Source organism: Diadema antillarum, unplaced genomic scaffold (assembly GCF_040938485.1).
Source record: "Diadema antillarum isolate AM-2024a unplaced genomic scaffold, OU_Dant_1.0 seq00002035_RagTag, whole genome shotgun sequence".
In the NCBI taxonomy this organism is placed as follows: Eukaryota; Metazoa; Echinodermata; class Echinoidea; order Diadematoida; family Diadematidae; genus Diadema; species Diadema antillarum.
Window position 1 is genome coordinate 68,783 of NW_027272687.1, and position 19,057 is coordinate 87,839.

The 19,057-nt window shown below is 38.8% G+C and overlaps 1 protein-coding gene across 1 annotated transcript in view; it reads right to left on the bottom strand.

Moving 5' to 3' along the window:
* The window catches only part of LOC139713692 (striatin-interacting protein 1 homolog), a 29,566-nt gene extending 14,189 nt beyond the window's left edge, over window positions 1-15,377 (bottom strand). The window contains exons 1-10 of the mRNA XM_071625398.1: window positions 15,251-15,377; window positions 12,407-12,476; window positions 10,566-10,640; window positions 9,799-9,930; window positions 9,336-9,456; window positions 8,481-8,549; window positions 7,586-7,692; window positions 6,734-6,861; window positions 5,627-5,809; window positions 15-196 (exon numbers count right to left, since the gene is read on the bottom strand). Of these exons, the coding sequence (XP_071481499.1) occupies window positions 15-196; window positions 5,627-5,809; window positions 6,734-6,861; window positions 7,586-7,692; window positions 8,481-8,549; window positions 9,336-9,456; window positions 9,799-9,930; window positions 10,566-10,640; window positions 12,407-12,476; window positions 15,251-15,373 (1,190 nt within the window). The 5' untranslated portion in view covers window positions 15,374-15,377. The remainder of the gene's footprint in view (window positions 1-14; window positions 197-5,626; window positions 5,810-6,733; window positions 6,862-7,585; window positions 7,693-8,480; window positions 8,550-9,335; window positions 9,457-9,798; window positions 9,931-10,565; window positions 10,641-12,406; window positions 12,477-15,250) is intronic.
* Window positions 15,378-19,057: the final 3,680 nt, after the last annotated feature.

Sequence of the window (19,057 nt, forward strand, 5' to 3'; positions counted from 1 at the left end):
TGTTTTTTTGTCACCTGACTTTCGGTACCCATGGTAACACCCTGGGCTCCCTTGGCGTGTCAGGGGGTCGTCCGTTGCCCTCGTCGTCCTCCTCACTCCCGTTGTTTCCCTCTTCTTTCCCGTTGCTCTCGTCCTTCTCCTGATTCGATGGATCGTCTGGCATGGGCTCATCAATGCCATTCTGCTTGACCAATCCCTGTGGCGGGTTGTGATGCCATCGGTAGAAGAAATGAGTCTATACTTGAAAGGTTGTACCGCCTGAGCAATCTCAATACATATTGACACAAACTTTCTCCTCCCAAGGCAGCAGACACTGCCCTAGGAACATTTTTTACTCTATTCCTCGCTTGACCTTCAGTTTGATACATCTTCTACACCATAATATGGAAGTTACTTAACTGGAGCAAACAAGGAACTTCTTAGTGGCGACTTCAAAATGTCGCTATGTTTTATGATACATCCCAATGAAGGAAAAAACTTGCAATTAGCATAGAATCCCACAACCCCTTTAAATGTATAGGTAGCATACAGCTATTCACATTAACTCGAGCATTCTTGATCCTATTGCCCAGTTACAACAGATGACACTTACATGACTACCAAGTATTATATGACAAAGGTGAGCATTAGCAAGGTATGACTTAAATGAAGAAGTCATTTTAAAGTACTTTTAATAGGAAATGCTGCAACCTTCCCTTGTTAGGGCTTAAGGCTTAACACTTTAACTTTAACATGCACATACACTAATTTTAGTTTTACAAAATTGTCATGCAAGCCCCATGTCTCTGCATGCTGCCAATGATGAAAAAAAAAAGCATTGAAAAAATAATGAAAAAACAAGCAAACAAACAAATAATAGGGCAGAAAATAAACTGGCTTTATAGCAATTATCAAACACATACATGTACATGTAAATCCTGCAATAAATGGCATAACTGAATACAAGACATGCCAGAATTTGATAAAGACAGCAAAGCAATCAACTCCTTAAATATCACATCAGATTCTTATGATGTACAGAGGCATATACGAGGAATTGCTCAGTTCGTAGGCACCAGGGAGGCACAGCCTTTAGCTGCAGTATGCAAATTAGATATATGATACTGCGCCTCCATGTTATGTTGATGCAGCCAACATGATTGTATTGCCAGGATTATGTACAGGTACCAAATGGCTGGGACAGAAAAGTTTGAAAAGAGGTAGCATACTCGACTGCATGGATATATGTTCTGCCTCAATAGTCATACAAAAGTTCGCGACCCATGAGAAAAAGAAAAAAAAGCACCAAGAGAAGCACCATCAACTGCATCACATTACCTTACGAGTAGCCATGTACGACACAGTAAGAATGTGATAATTCTTGTTTGACAGATAGAAAACAATTATCCTGCATATAAACTCTCTTAAGAATTAAAGGCTTAATTGACATGATACATATGGTGGGCTGCTCTGGAAGCTGTTTTAATGCAATTCTTGTATACATAATTTAGGAGTAAAAGAGACAGGTCGCAACTTTTAATCATGTGCCTACACTATACGGCAACCCAGTTGAGTAAAAGTTTTTACACCATTTATTCATTTAAATAAAGTGTTGAATTAATGACAAATTTACACATCCATACTCCAAAACATTACTACTAGTATGGCAATTTGTTGGTTCGATTGAATTACTGTAAATGTGGAATTTTTCATCCACATCATGTGACATGAAACTAACGCAAAAATACAAGAGCGCCAATATTTTACACGTTATATGTGATATAATTTTGATCTCAAGGTAGGTATTGTCAGGGGATAAGTGTTACATTCTTTGAAATTTTCTTCACATTCGCTAATTCTGTAGCATGAGAGATTTTGCCATCGTAAATGCGGACAAGAACCTTTTTACAGTTATGGTAGTATGGAATGTGTTGCCCCAGCCCTTAACTGCAGTGTCAGCGATGAGCTGTCTGAAGTGCTTGCTCAATTTTCATGACTGTCCATTAAATAAAAAATATAAAATTCATCTTACCTACAAAGCACAGAAAAAAAAAATTTCTCTTGCCAAAAAATTCCACTTTTACAGTACAACCCATTGAGTGTCATCGAATGGAACACAATTACTTCGGAGTGCATGATTTCTAATCAAGACATGCCCATTCTTTCTTTTTTCTTCCCCACATAAAATGCATGCAATGCAGTGATACATGTACTGTATGCCCATGTTTTATTTGCGCGTGCATGGCGGCATGCATGCAGCGTGGTCACAGCCATGCAGTGTAAGAGTTCATTATTTCCTGCAGCTGTCGTACTCAAAACACACACACAGAACGCAGAATCCACACACAAGCATGCATACAATGTATACAAGAGGAACATTACACACTTGTTTTAGCAACACCATGCTGCATCAAAGGTCAAGGTGACCATGCACTGAGTGTGAAAAATGCTTTTGCACACTTCACGCTTTTAGAATTAAAATATCGCACATGAATAGAATAAAAAAATATATACAAATGTATATCTATTGTAGTCGGTGACACCACATTACCTGAATTGAAGTCTCAATTACACAGTTTTTGTTTAATCAATCTCTCATCTCCCAAGTGAAACAGTGAGGTTTTGTCTATATGGGAATTTGCTCATAGTTTGTTGAAAAATGTGTTAATTTTAAACTAGTCTTCATTCCAGTCACTCAGGTACCATTATCACCAGGGCCCTGTTGCATGAAACCCTTACCGCTGAACTTACCACTCCTTTCTAGCGGTAAGTCTTCAAATTAGTGGTAAATTTTACAATCCTTGATGCTGATTGGCTGTGACGCCTAATTTTGACGGTAGTTACCATTGAAATTCAATGGTAAGTTTTATGCAATGGGCCCCTGGACTGCCTTAAAAACCCGACTGCATTAAACCTTCAATCAATGAATATTTACCCCAGAACTTTGCTGTTGGAGGCAATGCACGATGACTTTGATAATGTCTATACTCAACTAGTCAGGGAGGCTGTGATAAATTTCTTGTGCTATTGTGATTATACAGATCAGTAAATATGTGTGCTATTGCTCCATCTGTCCGAGTATGTGATCAATGCGATTAATGCTTTGTGTGTGTTTGTTCATGTAACTTGCCTGTTTTTGAGATAATACTGGTAGTCCAGTTTCTTTTCATTTTAAAGGGACATAGCATTACAAACATGAATAAAATGTACATTGGCATGTAGAGAGGTCTGACCATCACTGAACTGAACAAAAAACAAACAAGCAAACATAACAAGAACTTACTGGAGACAAAAAAAAGAGAGAAAAGATAAGGGCTTCTTTAAAACATGTACATATAGACTTTCAGGGAAAGGTCATAGAGAAAACAAACATGGGAATATTTGATTCACAGGAGGAGAAACTAAACGGTACTGTACTGTAAAGGCCACTTATAAAAAGACTTCAACGTACACGAGAAGGCAATGATGTCAGAGGCACAGGGAATCATGGGTAGGTCACGGTGATGGATGATGGGTAACCAGCATCGGCAGCAGAATCAGGTCAGGGGTGAGAGGTCGGGGCATTTGTTTTTGAACCATTTCCATCAGATGAAGAAAATATGAAATAAATATAAAAGAATAACAAATGGGAGTGCTTGGGGGTAAGAATCACAGTGTAAGATGAAGTACCTATTTGGAATAGATTTCACATAACTGCTTGTAAAGTGAAAGATGTTGCTCAGAAAATATTATTCTTCAAAACATATGACTGTCTGAGCTTTGAGGATTGGACTATAACTGTGAACGGTACTGCAAGGAAATAGCTCATATTGTGTATATATATATCTTTTAAAAAAGCATGAAAGTTGAACAGTTTCACCAGCCATTATTTGTCTAGATAGCAGAGTATCTGGTTCAGAATGTGTTTTATCAGGTTTAGCATACAAATATGAGTTAGCTGGGTTTAGTTATAAAAATCAAGCACTTTAGATATTCAACTAAACCATTCAATCGGTTAATATTCTACATTAGATAAATTATACTTCCATGCGAGTATAAGGCTAGATCTTTGGGTAAAGAAATTAGCAAATTATGGTTAAACAAACGAACAAGTCATGAGACAAAACATCAATCACACATCAATGTAGTGAAATCAACGACACTCGCAACTTCCACGAGAAGTGAAAGCCAGACAGGGGACAGGATAGCAGAAGAGAGTGAGGTGGAATTAGACAGAGGCAGCGGAACTTTTCTCTTTTCTACTTTTTTTGGAGTTATTCTACAGCGTTTTGAAGTGAGACGTCTAAGTCATTTGAGCGCCATGCACTGAGGACCTAATTAATGCTGTCAAGATATATTGACCAGTTGCCACGGTGATATATTGACCAATCACACCAGTGGAAGTCATGCAGAAAACGTCCCACCACCTTGAACGTTTTGGGCTAAGGCTACTGCTGTGACATAACATGATGTCACGAGCCCCTCCTCCCTCACAAAGGTTCCCAAAAAGTGCATGAACTTGCATATATATACCGATGCCTGCAGACTATACTACCACATTAGCCCGATGTATCAGTGAATATGATGGGAGTCTGTCACCAATGCAATTTACATCATTTACATCAAATATGCTAAAAAAAATATACTACAGCAGCTCTTTCATGAGCAGAAAGGGTGATGCTGGTAAGTGCCTAAATCTTTTCGTAATACTGAATCATTCATTCACCAAGTTACTCTATAAATTTGTTAAGTTCCTCTTTGAATTTGAAAGTGGCTTACATTTTCTTTACAGTGCCTTAAACTTTAACACAAATGCCCCTCAAGTTCGTTTAAGCTTTCATTAGAAGAAAAACTACAGAAAAAAGATACAGCAAAGATTTGTTAGACGTCTACCTCAGCTCTCATCTGACTATGTCAAACTCTGCTAGATAGTTAATGATGATAAGACAGTTTAAGAAATTAAATACTGGGGACATACTCGGGAAACCTGTGCTCTGTTGGAATGACTCTAAGACATATGACAGATTGCAAAATTAAGCAAGGAAATAATGGGTAAACATGTGTACGAGATTAATATTCAACAGACACAAAATTCTGGGTATTTCTATAGCGATGAATTACAATCAATACAACTTCAATACAATCATATGAACACAAATGATGTGACTGAAAACTTTTGATATGTCTACAGCATCCATGAATATGTTTTTGTTGCTGAACAAGCAGTGTTTCAAGGTTTTCATTTTATTTAATATCACATCTTTTATCTTTTAATGTTTTCTACTCTTTGTTCTTCTGGCATTTCAAAGTGTGTGTGTTTGTTTCTTTGTTTCTTTGTTTAGAAATAAAAATCAGTAATCATATTATAATGGCTGAGGGAATGATAATGTACACAAATTCCTTTTTTTTTCACATGATAGAGACAAGTATGCATGATGATTCTACTCATGTTTTGGGGCTTTGATCCTGAAAAAATAACCCATAACGTCTTTATGACCTCATGATGTCCATTTTCTAGACTGCATAAATCACTAGATAAGTATCATTTTCTTGTGCATACTTGAGCCACCATTATTTCTTTAAATCCGATCCTGCTTGAAATGACTCTCACACGAGTGTTTGTAAAATGGCTCAAATGGGATGACTATTTCTTCAACAGCTGTGTTACCCTTCTGTTCTGTCTTGTTGACCTCCGCTGGGGGTCAAAGACCTCTGCAGCAGCCATGGGAGGGGAGGAGGCCCTCATAGTCTTGGCGATGGCCACTGTGTCTTCCCGCACGGCAGGAAGCCCCGCGGCCTTCCTTGCCGATTGCTTCATGTCTGCGTAGTCCGTCAGGCCGCCCAACGAGAACTGCATTTTGAAAGTAAATAAAAAGAAGCCATAAATAAACCATACCCTCTTGTGAGGAAAATCCCCAGTAAAATTCAGCATGTATGTCCTTGGTAAATATACATAGAACAGCCAAACTTGCTAGCTCTTTTCAATATTAATCAGCACAACCTGGGATATTTCTGTTTGTCTTAAGTATTGATGTCAGGATCATAAAATGTAAAAGTTTCATATCTTTCTTTTTATGTTGATGATGGCTGGATAGTCCATATTCAGCTGCAATAGCTGGTCTTCCATGGGGTCTAGTTGGACATAAGATGGACCACTTCACTGGGTTATGCACCCTGCATTTTGCAATGGATGAATGAAGCCGGATCTTTACATACATGAGTTGTGACTCCCTCATATACAGGATCTCTGTCTTACGTTCTATCCGAGGGATAGGACACTAAAGGTTTTAAAGGGTCTGAACGGTGCACGGTCGCGGTGTTTTAGTCAAATGCGTACGCGGGCGCACGGCGCAAGTTTCCTATAGAGACCTATGCTATCGACTCCTCTTTGGCGCTTACGCTGTGGCCCACTTCCCCGAGTCCGAAGGTGTCCAATCCACTGAAGTCAGTGGGCCGATCACAGTTCGGCTCATGATTCGGCTGAGGGGGATGACAGCTTTAGTACACTTCTTTTGTGATGCCATAATAAGAAGCACATGTGCACGCACCCTGGCATTACTGTGTTACTACAGACTGCGCGATGCGCAGAAAAGACAACGAAGGCAACGTTACTTAGCAACACCTACCCACTTTACTCTTGATGACAGCTCAACTTTGGTAATCTTCGCATCAATGCTAACGGTGATCGGCAGTATCATCAACAGCGCCCTCTACACTACCGGGACTATGCACCTTTAACTGTGACAATACCGTGCAGCTGACAGAAGCAACATACCAGTATCGTCTTCCACAGCAGGAGCAGGATCTTCTTGATGGGGAAGTGAGGGGCATGTCCGCTGCAGAACTTGGTGACCATGTTGAAGAGAATGATGGCCAGAGACTCCTCCTCCTTCATGGGTTGACCTGAGGAGAGGAGCAGAGGTGGAGATGACCGTCGATCCACCATTTACTTGTTACGGAATTGGCAGCGAGAGTTTTCATACTTATAGCAGCATCAAAGACATGAGATGACATCTGGCAAACAACCCGAACGTAATTTATTTTCCTAGTTCCAGGTCAGAATCAAAATAAGGGTTTCTCTTCTTCAGAGCAATTTTCTTTTCTTCTAATCTCTACTCAGTAGCATGATGCAGAATCTCCCTTTGTCTCCAATTTCTTCTTTGCAGTGGACTCTAAAGGATTTCTAATACTGACCTGCCTCTAGGCTCCCATCAACTGAATGAGAAGTAGTTCATTTTATTTTCTTTATCTTTTAAAATTTGTTTCTATTTTGTTTGTTCATTTCTATATCAAATGAAAATTACACAACAAATATAATGCATGCAGAGTATTCATCATTTTCTAACATTATAATGTGAACTTAAGCCTCTGCTTGGAATCAATGTGAAATGAGTAGAAAACTTGTGAAAAGGCTCAGGGGCCTTGTGGGGGGGGGGGGGGTCATTTTAGATATTACTACAATATACGTGTAAGCACAATTAGCATGTTAAAATAACACACACAAAAAAGAGAACACACATCATATCACTAGTGGAGAAGATGGCAAAATGATCAAATAATCAGTTATTTTAGCAAAAGAGAATTTTGGAGGGATTTTATTTTCGAATAACCTAATAGTGGAGCTCACCTAGCTCGGCCTTGAAATTCCTGACATCTTTCTTCATTTCTTCCGTGTCCTTTTCAGCAGGCATTCGTAGGGTCTCCACCATGATGTAAATGACACTCAACACAACCCTGAAAACAAGGTGATTAAAATCAAAGTGCAAGGGAGAAATGAATACAGGGATAAATGAGAGAAAAAACATTGTTGGATAACATTTCTGAGCCACGAAGCACTCACTAAGCAAAAGGAAACCCACGCAATTCAAATTCATTCATTACTCATTATTTTATATATTGATGCATCAGCAAAACCTCACAAAAGCACACCTACACAATGTTAATAGTAAAACATGATTTGAATCGCACCTTGTTTTTCTAGCAACACACAGCATGGCATCTGGCATATCTCATGATTCCCATTACATATCATGATATACACACATCATTACTACAAAATCCACTGAAATTATATGGTAACACCTAAAGAAAACACTGCTTAATGATGATCTTTATGTTAGCTGCTTAGCATGTTTTATGCACTGCAGTTCTACCTTATTTTATACAAAGGTGATTATGGCACAAAAAGATCGAAAGAGTCTGCATCATTTGTTATATTGCCTGTATTTCATTATTTCAGGTAACAGCCACCTTGCCTGCTAGACAAATTATCACCCATTAGTGTAGGACTTTTTTTTTTTTTCTGATTCTATGGCTACAGCAAAAATGTTTTCGGCATTTTGAGTACAATAAAGGGGCAGTTTTATTTCTTACCATACAATGAAATGGTAACAAGACTTTGTCCCGGCAAATTTGATGCAAAGTTTGGTGTTAATTATATAATGAACCCCTTCCTTGATGATCGACACTTTCACAAAACATTAACATATTAAAATGAAACACTGGCAACTGATTCTACTCACCTTAGATCTGTGCTATCAATAATGGACACTGCAGGTTTGCGTAGTGCTGTCGATGCTGCCACTGAATTCCTGTTCACAGAAGATCATTTCAAACACACACGTATGGAAACTTGAAAATGTGCCAAGGGCCTGCATAATCATATTCTAGCAACACCAGCTTCGACATAGCTCTATATTTCAAAATCTCTACATGAACAGCTTAAAAGATGAACGGGCTTAAAAGATGAACGGGCATTGAAGTAAGGGGTATCAAGAGAGTGGAAAGAAAATAAGACCCTTTGCAGCCAATCATTGTCATCACTCAGGGACAACTAAAAGTCATCACAAATGAAAATTTGAAACATTGTTGCTGAAGGAGAAAATCTATAGTTTTATCTTGGTAATTTGATAACCTTGTCCATTTTAACAGCAAAGGTCAATAGCCAGACTTTAGCCTGTCGTCACAGCAGTGAACAAAATCCTGTACCTCTCAGAAAACCACATAAATTCACAATTTCCTTGCATAACATTTCCAGGTTTTAAACTCCACTTCATACTCTTTTGACTCTGACCATATGAAAACTACAAACATGACATCAGCGTTGATACTACAATGTAGTATCAACACATTCAGAATTACTTAATGCCAATAGGTTTTATGCAGCCTAAAGTTGAAATGAAGTCTTCAAATGTAAAAGAAGAAGCAAAAATCATCTTCATTATCTTCACTGAAAATATCCACATCCCATCCAAACAAATTATACAGGCAATAAATCCACTTCTAAAGTTGATGAAGAGTGGCATGTTTGGGAAATGACAGCAGCACTGCCATGGGAGAGGCAACTCTAGCCTTGAAAACGAGTGCCGATCACTTACTCTGCCTCCATACACAGCAGCTCCACAAACGTGGTGAAGATTCCGCATCGATACAGGAGGAAGCAGTTGTGGCGACACCACTTGACCTGGTCATCCTCTGACGAACATTCACTGAATACACCTAGAGGGCAGTATAAAACGTGAAATCGTCAAACTAAGCCAACTGAGTTACGTAGATGACACATGGAATTGATGCACAGCTAGTTGCACAGAAGAGTATGCTTTAAAGACAATTATGCACTGTTGATTTATGTTTGTGATTTTTTTCATCTTTTTGTGGCTGTTATTCTAAATGTTGATGTATGCATAGTTACCTTAACAAACACATACAAACAAGTAATCTGTCTACTACCTGTTTTAAGCTTTTCAATGTGATACTGCTTCCATTCAAATGTATGGCATGAAAGAACTTGAAGAAAGAAAAAAAAAAAAGGTCCCTGGAAAAGAGACCAGAACATCATACCCTGCGCCAGGTAGAGTACTGCCCTCGCTGTCTTCATCCTCTGCTCCCTCTTGGCACACTCCAGGCTGTTCTGGAGGCGCAGGATGTGCATCACCTGTCGACTCTCATCCAGCTGGCTCCACTTCTGGTCCACTGCATCAATAATCACAATAATGATTGTCATGGTAACACTACTACTACTTCTACTTCTCTTACTGCCACTATCATTAAATGATTTTAATGATGGTGATGATGATGATTTTAACAACAATGCAAGTAAAACAACTTGGATTTAAAGGCATTATTTACCATTTGCACATGAAACAAAAACCCAGCATTATTGTTTCAAAATAGTTCTAAAATGTGAGTTAGGGATAGAAACAAACAATGTAAAAATTTGAATCAGTATAATCAATGTTAAGTATTGTTAATATACAAAATGTGAACAATAGTTATAATAAAAATGTTTCTTAACTAAACCATCTACAGTTATGGCTTACTGAGAAAAATAGTGATAGTTCCTTATATTTTAGGCTTTATTGCAAAATTTTTATATGGTAGGATGTTTTGTGATACAACTGACCTACACATATGCATCAAATGTGATAACTCGAACATTTTTTACTGTAATCACTGCTCCCAATGGTAAACAGGACCTTTAAGATTAGGTATTTTTCAAATATTTACCTCACGAAAAATTACCTTTCAAATGAAGGATTACATGCATGTACACTTGCATGGCAACATGAGTATGTACGTTCTTGCAAAGCCACCTGAATAAAACTTACCATATGAATGAAAATCTTCCTCAAAACACTTCTGTCCGAGAGAAAATTCTGGCTCTTCTGTGTAGCTGTACAGTTCTGATATGACACACATACGCAGAAGGACAAACAGTATGTAACGTTGGTTATCCATATAACTTCCAAGAATGTGTTAATCATCTTTGTTTTCAGAGTCTTCAGTCAATGAGGATGTTTACAGCCTACACTGTACATTGTCCTTGGTTCATGGCAGACTTTCATTGCACAACAATGCATTCTATCATGCATGTATTGTGACAGTGATAAACTACAAAATAATAATCATTCATGACATACAGTATTGAAAATTTGAATTCAGTTGAACCAATAATGAAACTTCTCTTAAAGACCTTGTTTTCCTGCTTTAAATACTAAACAACAATTCAAACAACATGCGATATCAATGTATAAGGGTATACAGTAGACTGAGATTGGAAGAATACATGTACATGCTTGAAGGCCGTGTCACACCATTCCAGGCAAGCTACGCGGGCTTGTGGCGAGGAGGTACTAGTAGTTTCCAGCACGTAGAAGATTTTCAGCGGGCGAACAAGAATGTTTGCAATTTTCATTCATGCCTTGTCATACCGTACGGGGGAACTTCTGCGGCTTGAATTGCGGGGAAACAAATTTACTCCCTGGAGCTCTCCGCAGTTGGTCCGCACCTGACAGTATCTATCGCGTAGTTGCCCGGAGATGCTCACGCAAGTCCGATTTAAGCGCAGCCAAGTTTTGAGCATGACCAAAATTTCTTCCAGGTGAGTCGCGGGAATGCCCGTAGAGGTCCACGCAGAACGCCAGTAGGAGACCCTTAGCGGCAGTACTTCCCAGGCAATTCCCACGCAGGTACTTCGCAGTCCCGTATGCAGCCAAGATAATGAAATTCTGTGAGATTTCAGCCATTCCATTAGAGGAATTCCTTCACTGAGTTGTCAGCCCCTATGCGACTGGTACAAAGGTCACACAGTATACTCGCAAGTATAACGCGTCCAGCAAGTAAGACACATGCGCTGACTCGCACAAATCCTTTTCCACCCTCAGGAATGTCCGGTATGCTAGAAAATCCCTACACGTAACAAACCTGAGTAGCTTGCCCGGAAAGGTGTGACAGGGCCTAAACACGGTTGCGGGTAAAAAAATATGCGTGCGCACCTCTGGGCAACTACTTTTGAGATACATGCTACATAATGTAGGTACTGTCATGTGCGGATCATCTACGGGGACCTCCGGGTAGTCAAAATTATTCTTTGCAAGTCGCACGCAAGGCTGGTGTGACACGGCCTTGAAGTGGTGGCAGAAAGTATAGCAAATGATTTGACAAGTCTGATCATAACATACAGTAGAAATTAACACATTGAAAACGAGTTCCGAGAGTACTCGGGCAGGTGTCTATGGGCAATGTGTGTTATAGCTCAGTAAGTCCATCGTATCTGGGTTAAGATTTTTTTTTTAAAGCCAAGTAGACCAGCACGTTTTCATGAAATTGGAAAATGTGTCATCCCTACTCCATGATTATCCCCAGGAAATATAAATTAGCATAGCTACACTCACAGAGAGCTTATGCACAGCAATCATGAAATAATCTACTTCATTTACTGACACTGCTGCATATGAGCACATACATTGCATCTGTTCCGACATCGCATTTACAGCTGTCTCTACTGTTGCCGTTTCGACAGTTTTTTTACAATCTGCTGAGACTTATGCTGCAAATGCATGACAGAAAGTTACCACGCTAGTTATTCTTAGTTACTTATCCCTAGTCTGTAAGAGTATCATGGTAAACACTTCAAAAACCACAGCCACAGCACAAATGCAACTCTTACCTGCAATTTCCGCTGTGTATTTGTGAGCATCATTGTATTCAAAGTCAAGATCTGGTGTATCATTTTGACCCTGTGAATAAAGAGAATGAAAACATCTGAGAAAATCTGTTTCTATATTTGAGCACACTACAATGAATCACACTGGTTAACACTGAAACCATCACACTTCAAACAGAGCAAAAGTTTCAACATTTCAATTCCAGACTCTAACATATTAGACTACTAACATAAAACTAGTGTATAACTGTATATACCCTGCAATTCACCCTTGTCATTCCTGTGCAGGGTACATGAACTATTGATCACGTGTGTTTTAATGTAAACATTTGTTAAACCTTCAAGACATGATCTTTCATTTGACACTCAAACACATGATACTGTAGTCAATGCTATCACAACCACAAATTCTTGGGGGGGGGGGGGGGTAGTGTTGAGCACGAATGTTTACCATTCAGGTGGTAATACTTGCACATCATAAGACCAACACACATGGCAAGGTGAACTTGCCAGATGATGTCTCATACATGTAAATGGCAGTCTAAGTATGGAATCCTAAACCATACATGCACATGTACATGTATATGACACTGAAGAGCGAACTGAGGTGAACCAGGAACGGGATTGATGGAATATCAACAGCTACTAAAAGTACTTTTCTGAATGATGATATGGCATTAGTGTATTAGTTCAAAATCTACTTTCAGATGTACAATGTACCTTGCTGACTAATGGGACTTTATTCTTAATCAAAGAGATTTTATAGACACAAGAGGGCATACATAGCCCACAGTGGAGGTGGCCCCGCAAGGGAGCTAATATACAAGTTTTGGAATTTTTTTTTTTTTTTAAATCATTTTGCCTGGATCCTGTAGAGTCACTGAACAGCAGATGGCAGCACACTATTCAAAGGCGCTCGACTCCCAATCTTAAACGCAGTCATCTACGCGCCGTACTACATAGTTACGTCACAATGCTTTATTAATCATAATGTTCAAAGGTAATAATGCTCAGAAATCTTCTGCTCTACCTAGGCTATAGTTCAGTTCCCATTTTGTGAATACAAAGGTTAACATGTACTGAAATGTAGACTCTCAGCAGTTAGACTACATGATATGATATCATTATTGAAAATTATATACATATTGTATCACTATCTTAATGAAACATAAGTTTCTGTATAAAGTTTATAAACATTGATTTAGCAACAACAACAAAAAACAATCATGATGGTATGAATTACAACATATAACATGAACCTACATGCACATAGACTGCCGGCCATCGATTCCTTGATCAGTGCGAACAGCGACACACTCAATACATGCATAGCACACATATACTTTGACACTACCAATCTACAAAAAACAACCGATAATATGGGCACAATCTCCGACAAAAGTGAAATTTTCTCACCTAAATGACAACATATCACACCAAAAATGTTATTTTCCGTACTTCTTGATGTCAGTTAAGAAACAAGGGTTGAAGAAACTACGTAAAATAGAACTTTCCCGAGCTGATGTGGGCCGCCATTTTTTTCTTGAAGTGGATGTTACAATTTAAAAAAGTCAGAAAAATACGAGAAACACATCAACAACGCCGCCAGAATTGTGATCCCTGCTTGCAGTCGGTGCATGTGCGCCAGCTATTTTCACATGCTTTCGCAATGGGAATTGGCGCTTACGCAACATTCGCGAGCCATGTAAAGGCATTTACACTGTAGCTGAAGATTGCGGAGCACACGTGAATTGCATATAGGAATTATACATTGTGCCGCAAGCCGAGTTACTATGGCGCATATCAGCGAAAACTGGTGTCGGGTTTGGCCTCGGTCAATCTTGAAAACTGCGTTTGTCATTGGTCGTATTTTTATGATAATAGCGTGTAAAAATAATCTTGTCCATGTTTATGAAATGGTTGAAAATAATTTGCCCTATTTGTTTACTGTGAGAAAAAACTGCCGCAAATGGGGTATTTTAATACTCTATAGTATACTCGTCAATTCAACCCCATGTGGCATTGTGCACTGTGCGTGACATTCAACAGTTGGGCTTCCTTGCAGTTCTGCACTGTAATTAAGTACAATGCAATTCCACCAATCAGCGTTTAGTGAAATATGAATGATTGATACTGCAGCATGCAGCAAGGTCGATTTCCATAGCACACGCGTAGCATCTTTTGCCCTTCCTTCTTTTTATTTTCGTTCCTTTGTGGTTGATCTTTCTTTTAATGTTTTATTTCTTCCTACATCTAGGCCTATCTCAACTACACCATGCATCAGCGACCCCAGCACGTTCACTGGTTACAGCGTCTCAGCCCGTGGGTATGTATGGTAGGCCTATCTCAGCAGAACCAGATACATTGTTGTACAGTACAGTCAGCTATAAATACAGGAAGACTTCCTATACCACCAGTCCACTACGCACTACAGCACTCGTCGTAGACAGGGTCATCACTAACGTCAACGACTCCCTCGACTAATTTAACCATTAAAAACCCTAAACAAAACCTAACGGTAACCACGCTAGCTATTGAGCGCACAGATGCACGCGCCCTGCGGCGGTGCCTATTTCACGATTTTGCAGATGAAAGATTAGACTAGGGAGCCTACTTAGTACTTTATTAAATTTACTCAGCTCAGAGCAACAGCAACTTCGTCTTCAGGTTCTTTGCAGAATGCTAGCTAACACAGTTATACACATATGGGACAACGTAATAATCTTCACTGTCCTGCTATGCTACAATTACAAATAGGATCTAACACAATATGCGCAAGTTTTCCTGGGATTCCACGGCACAACAACTGTAATATCTAAGAGGAAATGGATAGAGAAATGCTCTTACATCCGAATCACGCCTCTGACGACGAAGAAGCTCCCGCAATTTTGGTAAGCCTCCACCTCTTTTCGCTGCTAGCCCACCAGCCATGGGCACGTCCATTGACGCCATGGTTGTGGTATTTACCATTGGGTGCGGTGGTACGTGAAAGTCTACGCATCACACGCAGCATAAAGTCAACTGTTCTGCATGTATAGCCGCAAGTTATCCGCACCCGTGTTCACATGCTAGCTCGTCCATTACATTTTGTAATATCCACATGCAATTTTCTTTCTCAAATCAAACCAAATCACATTATTAACACACAATTGGCAACAATTTGAAAAGTGACAAGGGAAACATTTGGGGAAAATCATTCACAGGATGGAGACAGCAGGGTAAACCATTCCATGGTGACTTCATTATATAATGGTACCACGTTATTCAAAACCATGAGTTATGAACATGACATACACTATTATTACAGTTTGTAATATCCACATGCAATTTTCTTTCAGTTTGACTGCACTGATAGAGAAATAGAACATGTATCTAAGTACTTTTACTAGCACCAATAATCTTGTAAAGTACACTGATCACCAGAAATCAAACCTCCATTTTCTAAAATGAATAGGAAGCTTATTTCTATGTTTAATTAGAGAAGTAATATTCTATTTCTTTTTGTTTTTGAACAAATGATTTAAATGCACTAGCATTTGGTATATTATCTTTAAATTCACAAATAAAGATAAAATACCATACTGCTAAGATTAAATATGTTACGAATTTGTCAGATGATACACATGATACACAAAGTTGTGGAAATTAGTAAAATCAAAATTAGAATCCTGCTTTTACACTTATACATACCTTTTAAAACTTCCCAAATCGGGTGACATTCTTACCAGTGGCAGATCCAGTGGGGAGCGCACTGGGCGTGCGCCCCTCCTCATTGTTTTTTTTATGTTGTTGTTATTTTTTGTTAAAACAAAAGAAATAAAAAGAAAAATGAGGGAGGGGTGCATGCGCCCCCCTTTAATTTTGTAAAGGCGCTCCCTCTTTACAGAATTTCTGGATCCGCCCCTGCTCACAATCACAAAATATAAATAAATCATTGTCTCTTCGAATTTGTAACAAAAAGAACAATTTAGGGAATCTTTTCTTTTGATCTTTGACAAAATTTCTTTCAGGGCTATCATTTCATGAAACATTTTGAAATAAGACAAGCGTATAGTTTAGTATCAATAGTGCATGTGAAATTTGTAACAGTAGTGTTCCCAGTCAAGATTGGCCGGTACTAATATCTTGTTCTCCCACCCAATATTCTTAACGCTTACTGGGAACTTGCTGTGCTCATGACTTTGTGTGCTATAAAATAGCTTGCGTACTTTTTCCTCTGTTCAGTACAGTTTATACTTTTTGTTATGACTGATTCTTGTTTGTGAGTAGTATATAGTGGCGGATCCAGAGGGGGGCGCAACCGGCGCACGCCCCCCCCCCCCTTTATTTTTCGTTAAAAACAAAAGAAATAAAAAAAATGAAATGAAACCCGGAAGTGGCACCAGAATTGTTAGTCACGCCCCCCCCCCCTTTACAGAATTCCTGGATCCACCCATGGTATCTCATCTCAAGATATTGATTTTTTTTTAAAGAGAGATTACGCAGATTAAGGCATCCTACAGCCAATGCTCTATGATAAACACATTATATTTGTTGTTGTTGTTGTTGTTGTTGGCATTAAAACGTCTCGAGAAACAATGGCGTAGCACTAAAGACAAGAAGTTTGCACCGCCTCGAGTGGCTGTAAAGCCCCACTCTTGAATGACAATCTCTGGCGCACATGCAGCTGACGAAGTTCGTTGGGGCTGATACTGAGGTTGCCCTTGCTTTCCTCCTGGCTCTCTTGTCGGTCTGCTGTATGTGTCTTGCAGCTTCTGCCCTCTTGACGACGCCCTCCCTGACGCTGCCTCTCCACAGCTGACGATTGTCAGCTGCACCTTCCCATGTGTTGGTGTTGATGTCAAACAACACCAGCAAATTATATTTACATTGTATTGACATTACTCTCTAAAAAAAAAAATCGAGTGAAAATTTTCACTCTAAAAAGAGTGAATACAAAAAAGAGTGAATTTCGAGTGAAATTGGAGTGAATTTTGAGTGAAAATGCTCATTTTCACTCATTTTGGAGTGACGTCAGGGATCACTCGAAGATTTTGGAGTGATCCCTGACGTCACTCCAAAATGAGTGAAAATGAACATTTTCACTCAAAATTCACTCCAATTTCACTCGAAATTCACTCTTTTTTGTATTCACTCTTTTAAGAGTGAATATTTTCACTCGATTTTTTTTAGAGAGTATGTTTACATTATAGTTTCGCCTACATTTACAATGAAGTTGGTCATCTGCTAGACTTCACCAAGCAGATACCATAAGGAATATCCCGACCCAGGCAGAGACATTTGGAGTCGGCTCTGTATATTTCGTAAACAGCATTGAAATCAAGAAGACAATTCTATGGAGATAGGTAGATAGATCAATAAATAAATACTCCGGGAATTTACCTTGGACGTAGGCTTAAAGTTACAATAAACTTATTTGCCCTCTGCGTCAATAAAGATGCATAATTTCTGTGTGATAGCTAGGCTCCGTGCAGCTGAAGTACATGGACAGTTGACATCCGGGTTAAATAATCTTTCTTTCTTGCTCCAAATTTCATTGATCTGTTTTAAATGTACTGGTTGAGTCTCTAGGCCTATGCTACATGTGATGGTATAGACTGTTCCATTCCGATAAGTGAATAAATGAATAAATGTTATGATATATATATATATATATATATATATATATATATATATATACATATATATATATATATATATATATATATATATGACAGATGTAGGCCTATGAAAAGTCATGTACATACGTGTGTCCGCATTCGTAAATATTCTACATGCAGCTTTTCTGAAATCTTAAGATTTTTATTGTAAATTGTATCATCTGCTGCAATTCACTTCTAGCTATAGTCCATCATGTGTTCATAATTTGCTTTTAAATTGCCTTGAACTCGTTAGTTGAGTACGTTTGGAGCAGTAAGACGGTGTAAGCCTGCAAATTAATCCCTCCTAAGTCTTACTATCATAATAATTATGTGGTGCACCGAGGGAGTATTACGATGCGACCTCGTACCATGCAGTGATATTATACCATTTGGCTTTGTTGCTCCTCTTCCGTCAACGTGATGAAAATAATAAGATCACAATGGTGACTTGTGAATAACGTTTTGCGAGGATACGAAGTGCTGTCGTATACCTGTCAGCACGGAAATTATATCCAAAAAGGCATAAAAAAGAAATGGAGGGCAGGATGATGAGGAAAGAATAAGAAAAAAACAAACAAAAGGCGAAGAAAAGGAGAACGACACAGGGAGCGATGTAGAATTAAAAGCAGCAGTATATTGCAGGTAGAATCTGTTGCTATGGTAGAAGAAAAAGAAGTAGTCCAGTCAAAATATGAAATGACCCCCAACTAATTGCAACAGAAGCGATTCCACTTGCATTTGACCCGGAAGAGCTATTAAAATAACATATTAAAAGTTCCCTAAAATCCGAGTGGTGGATCAGTGTCTAATTTGCATAAATTCAAAATGGCCGCCATATAACCTAATTATGCCTATATCTCGGGATATATAACCCACAGAAAGTTGATTCCGGTGTCTAAACCTATGTTTGTTAGGTCAAGGAATACAATTATGTTATCTGTAGCAACTTTCAAGCATCCCTTTATATAGTTTTTGCATATATTTGCATATAATTACATGCAAAATGGCCGCC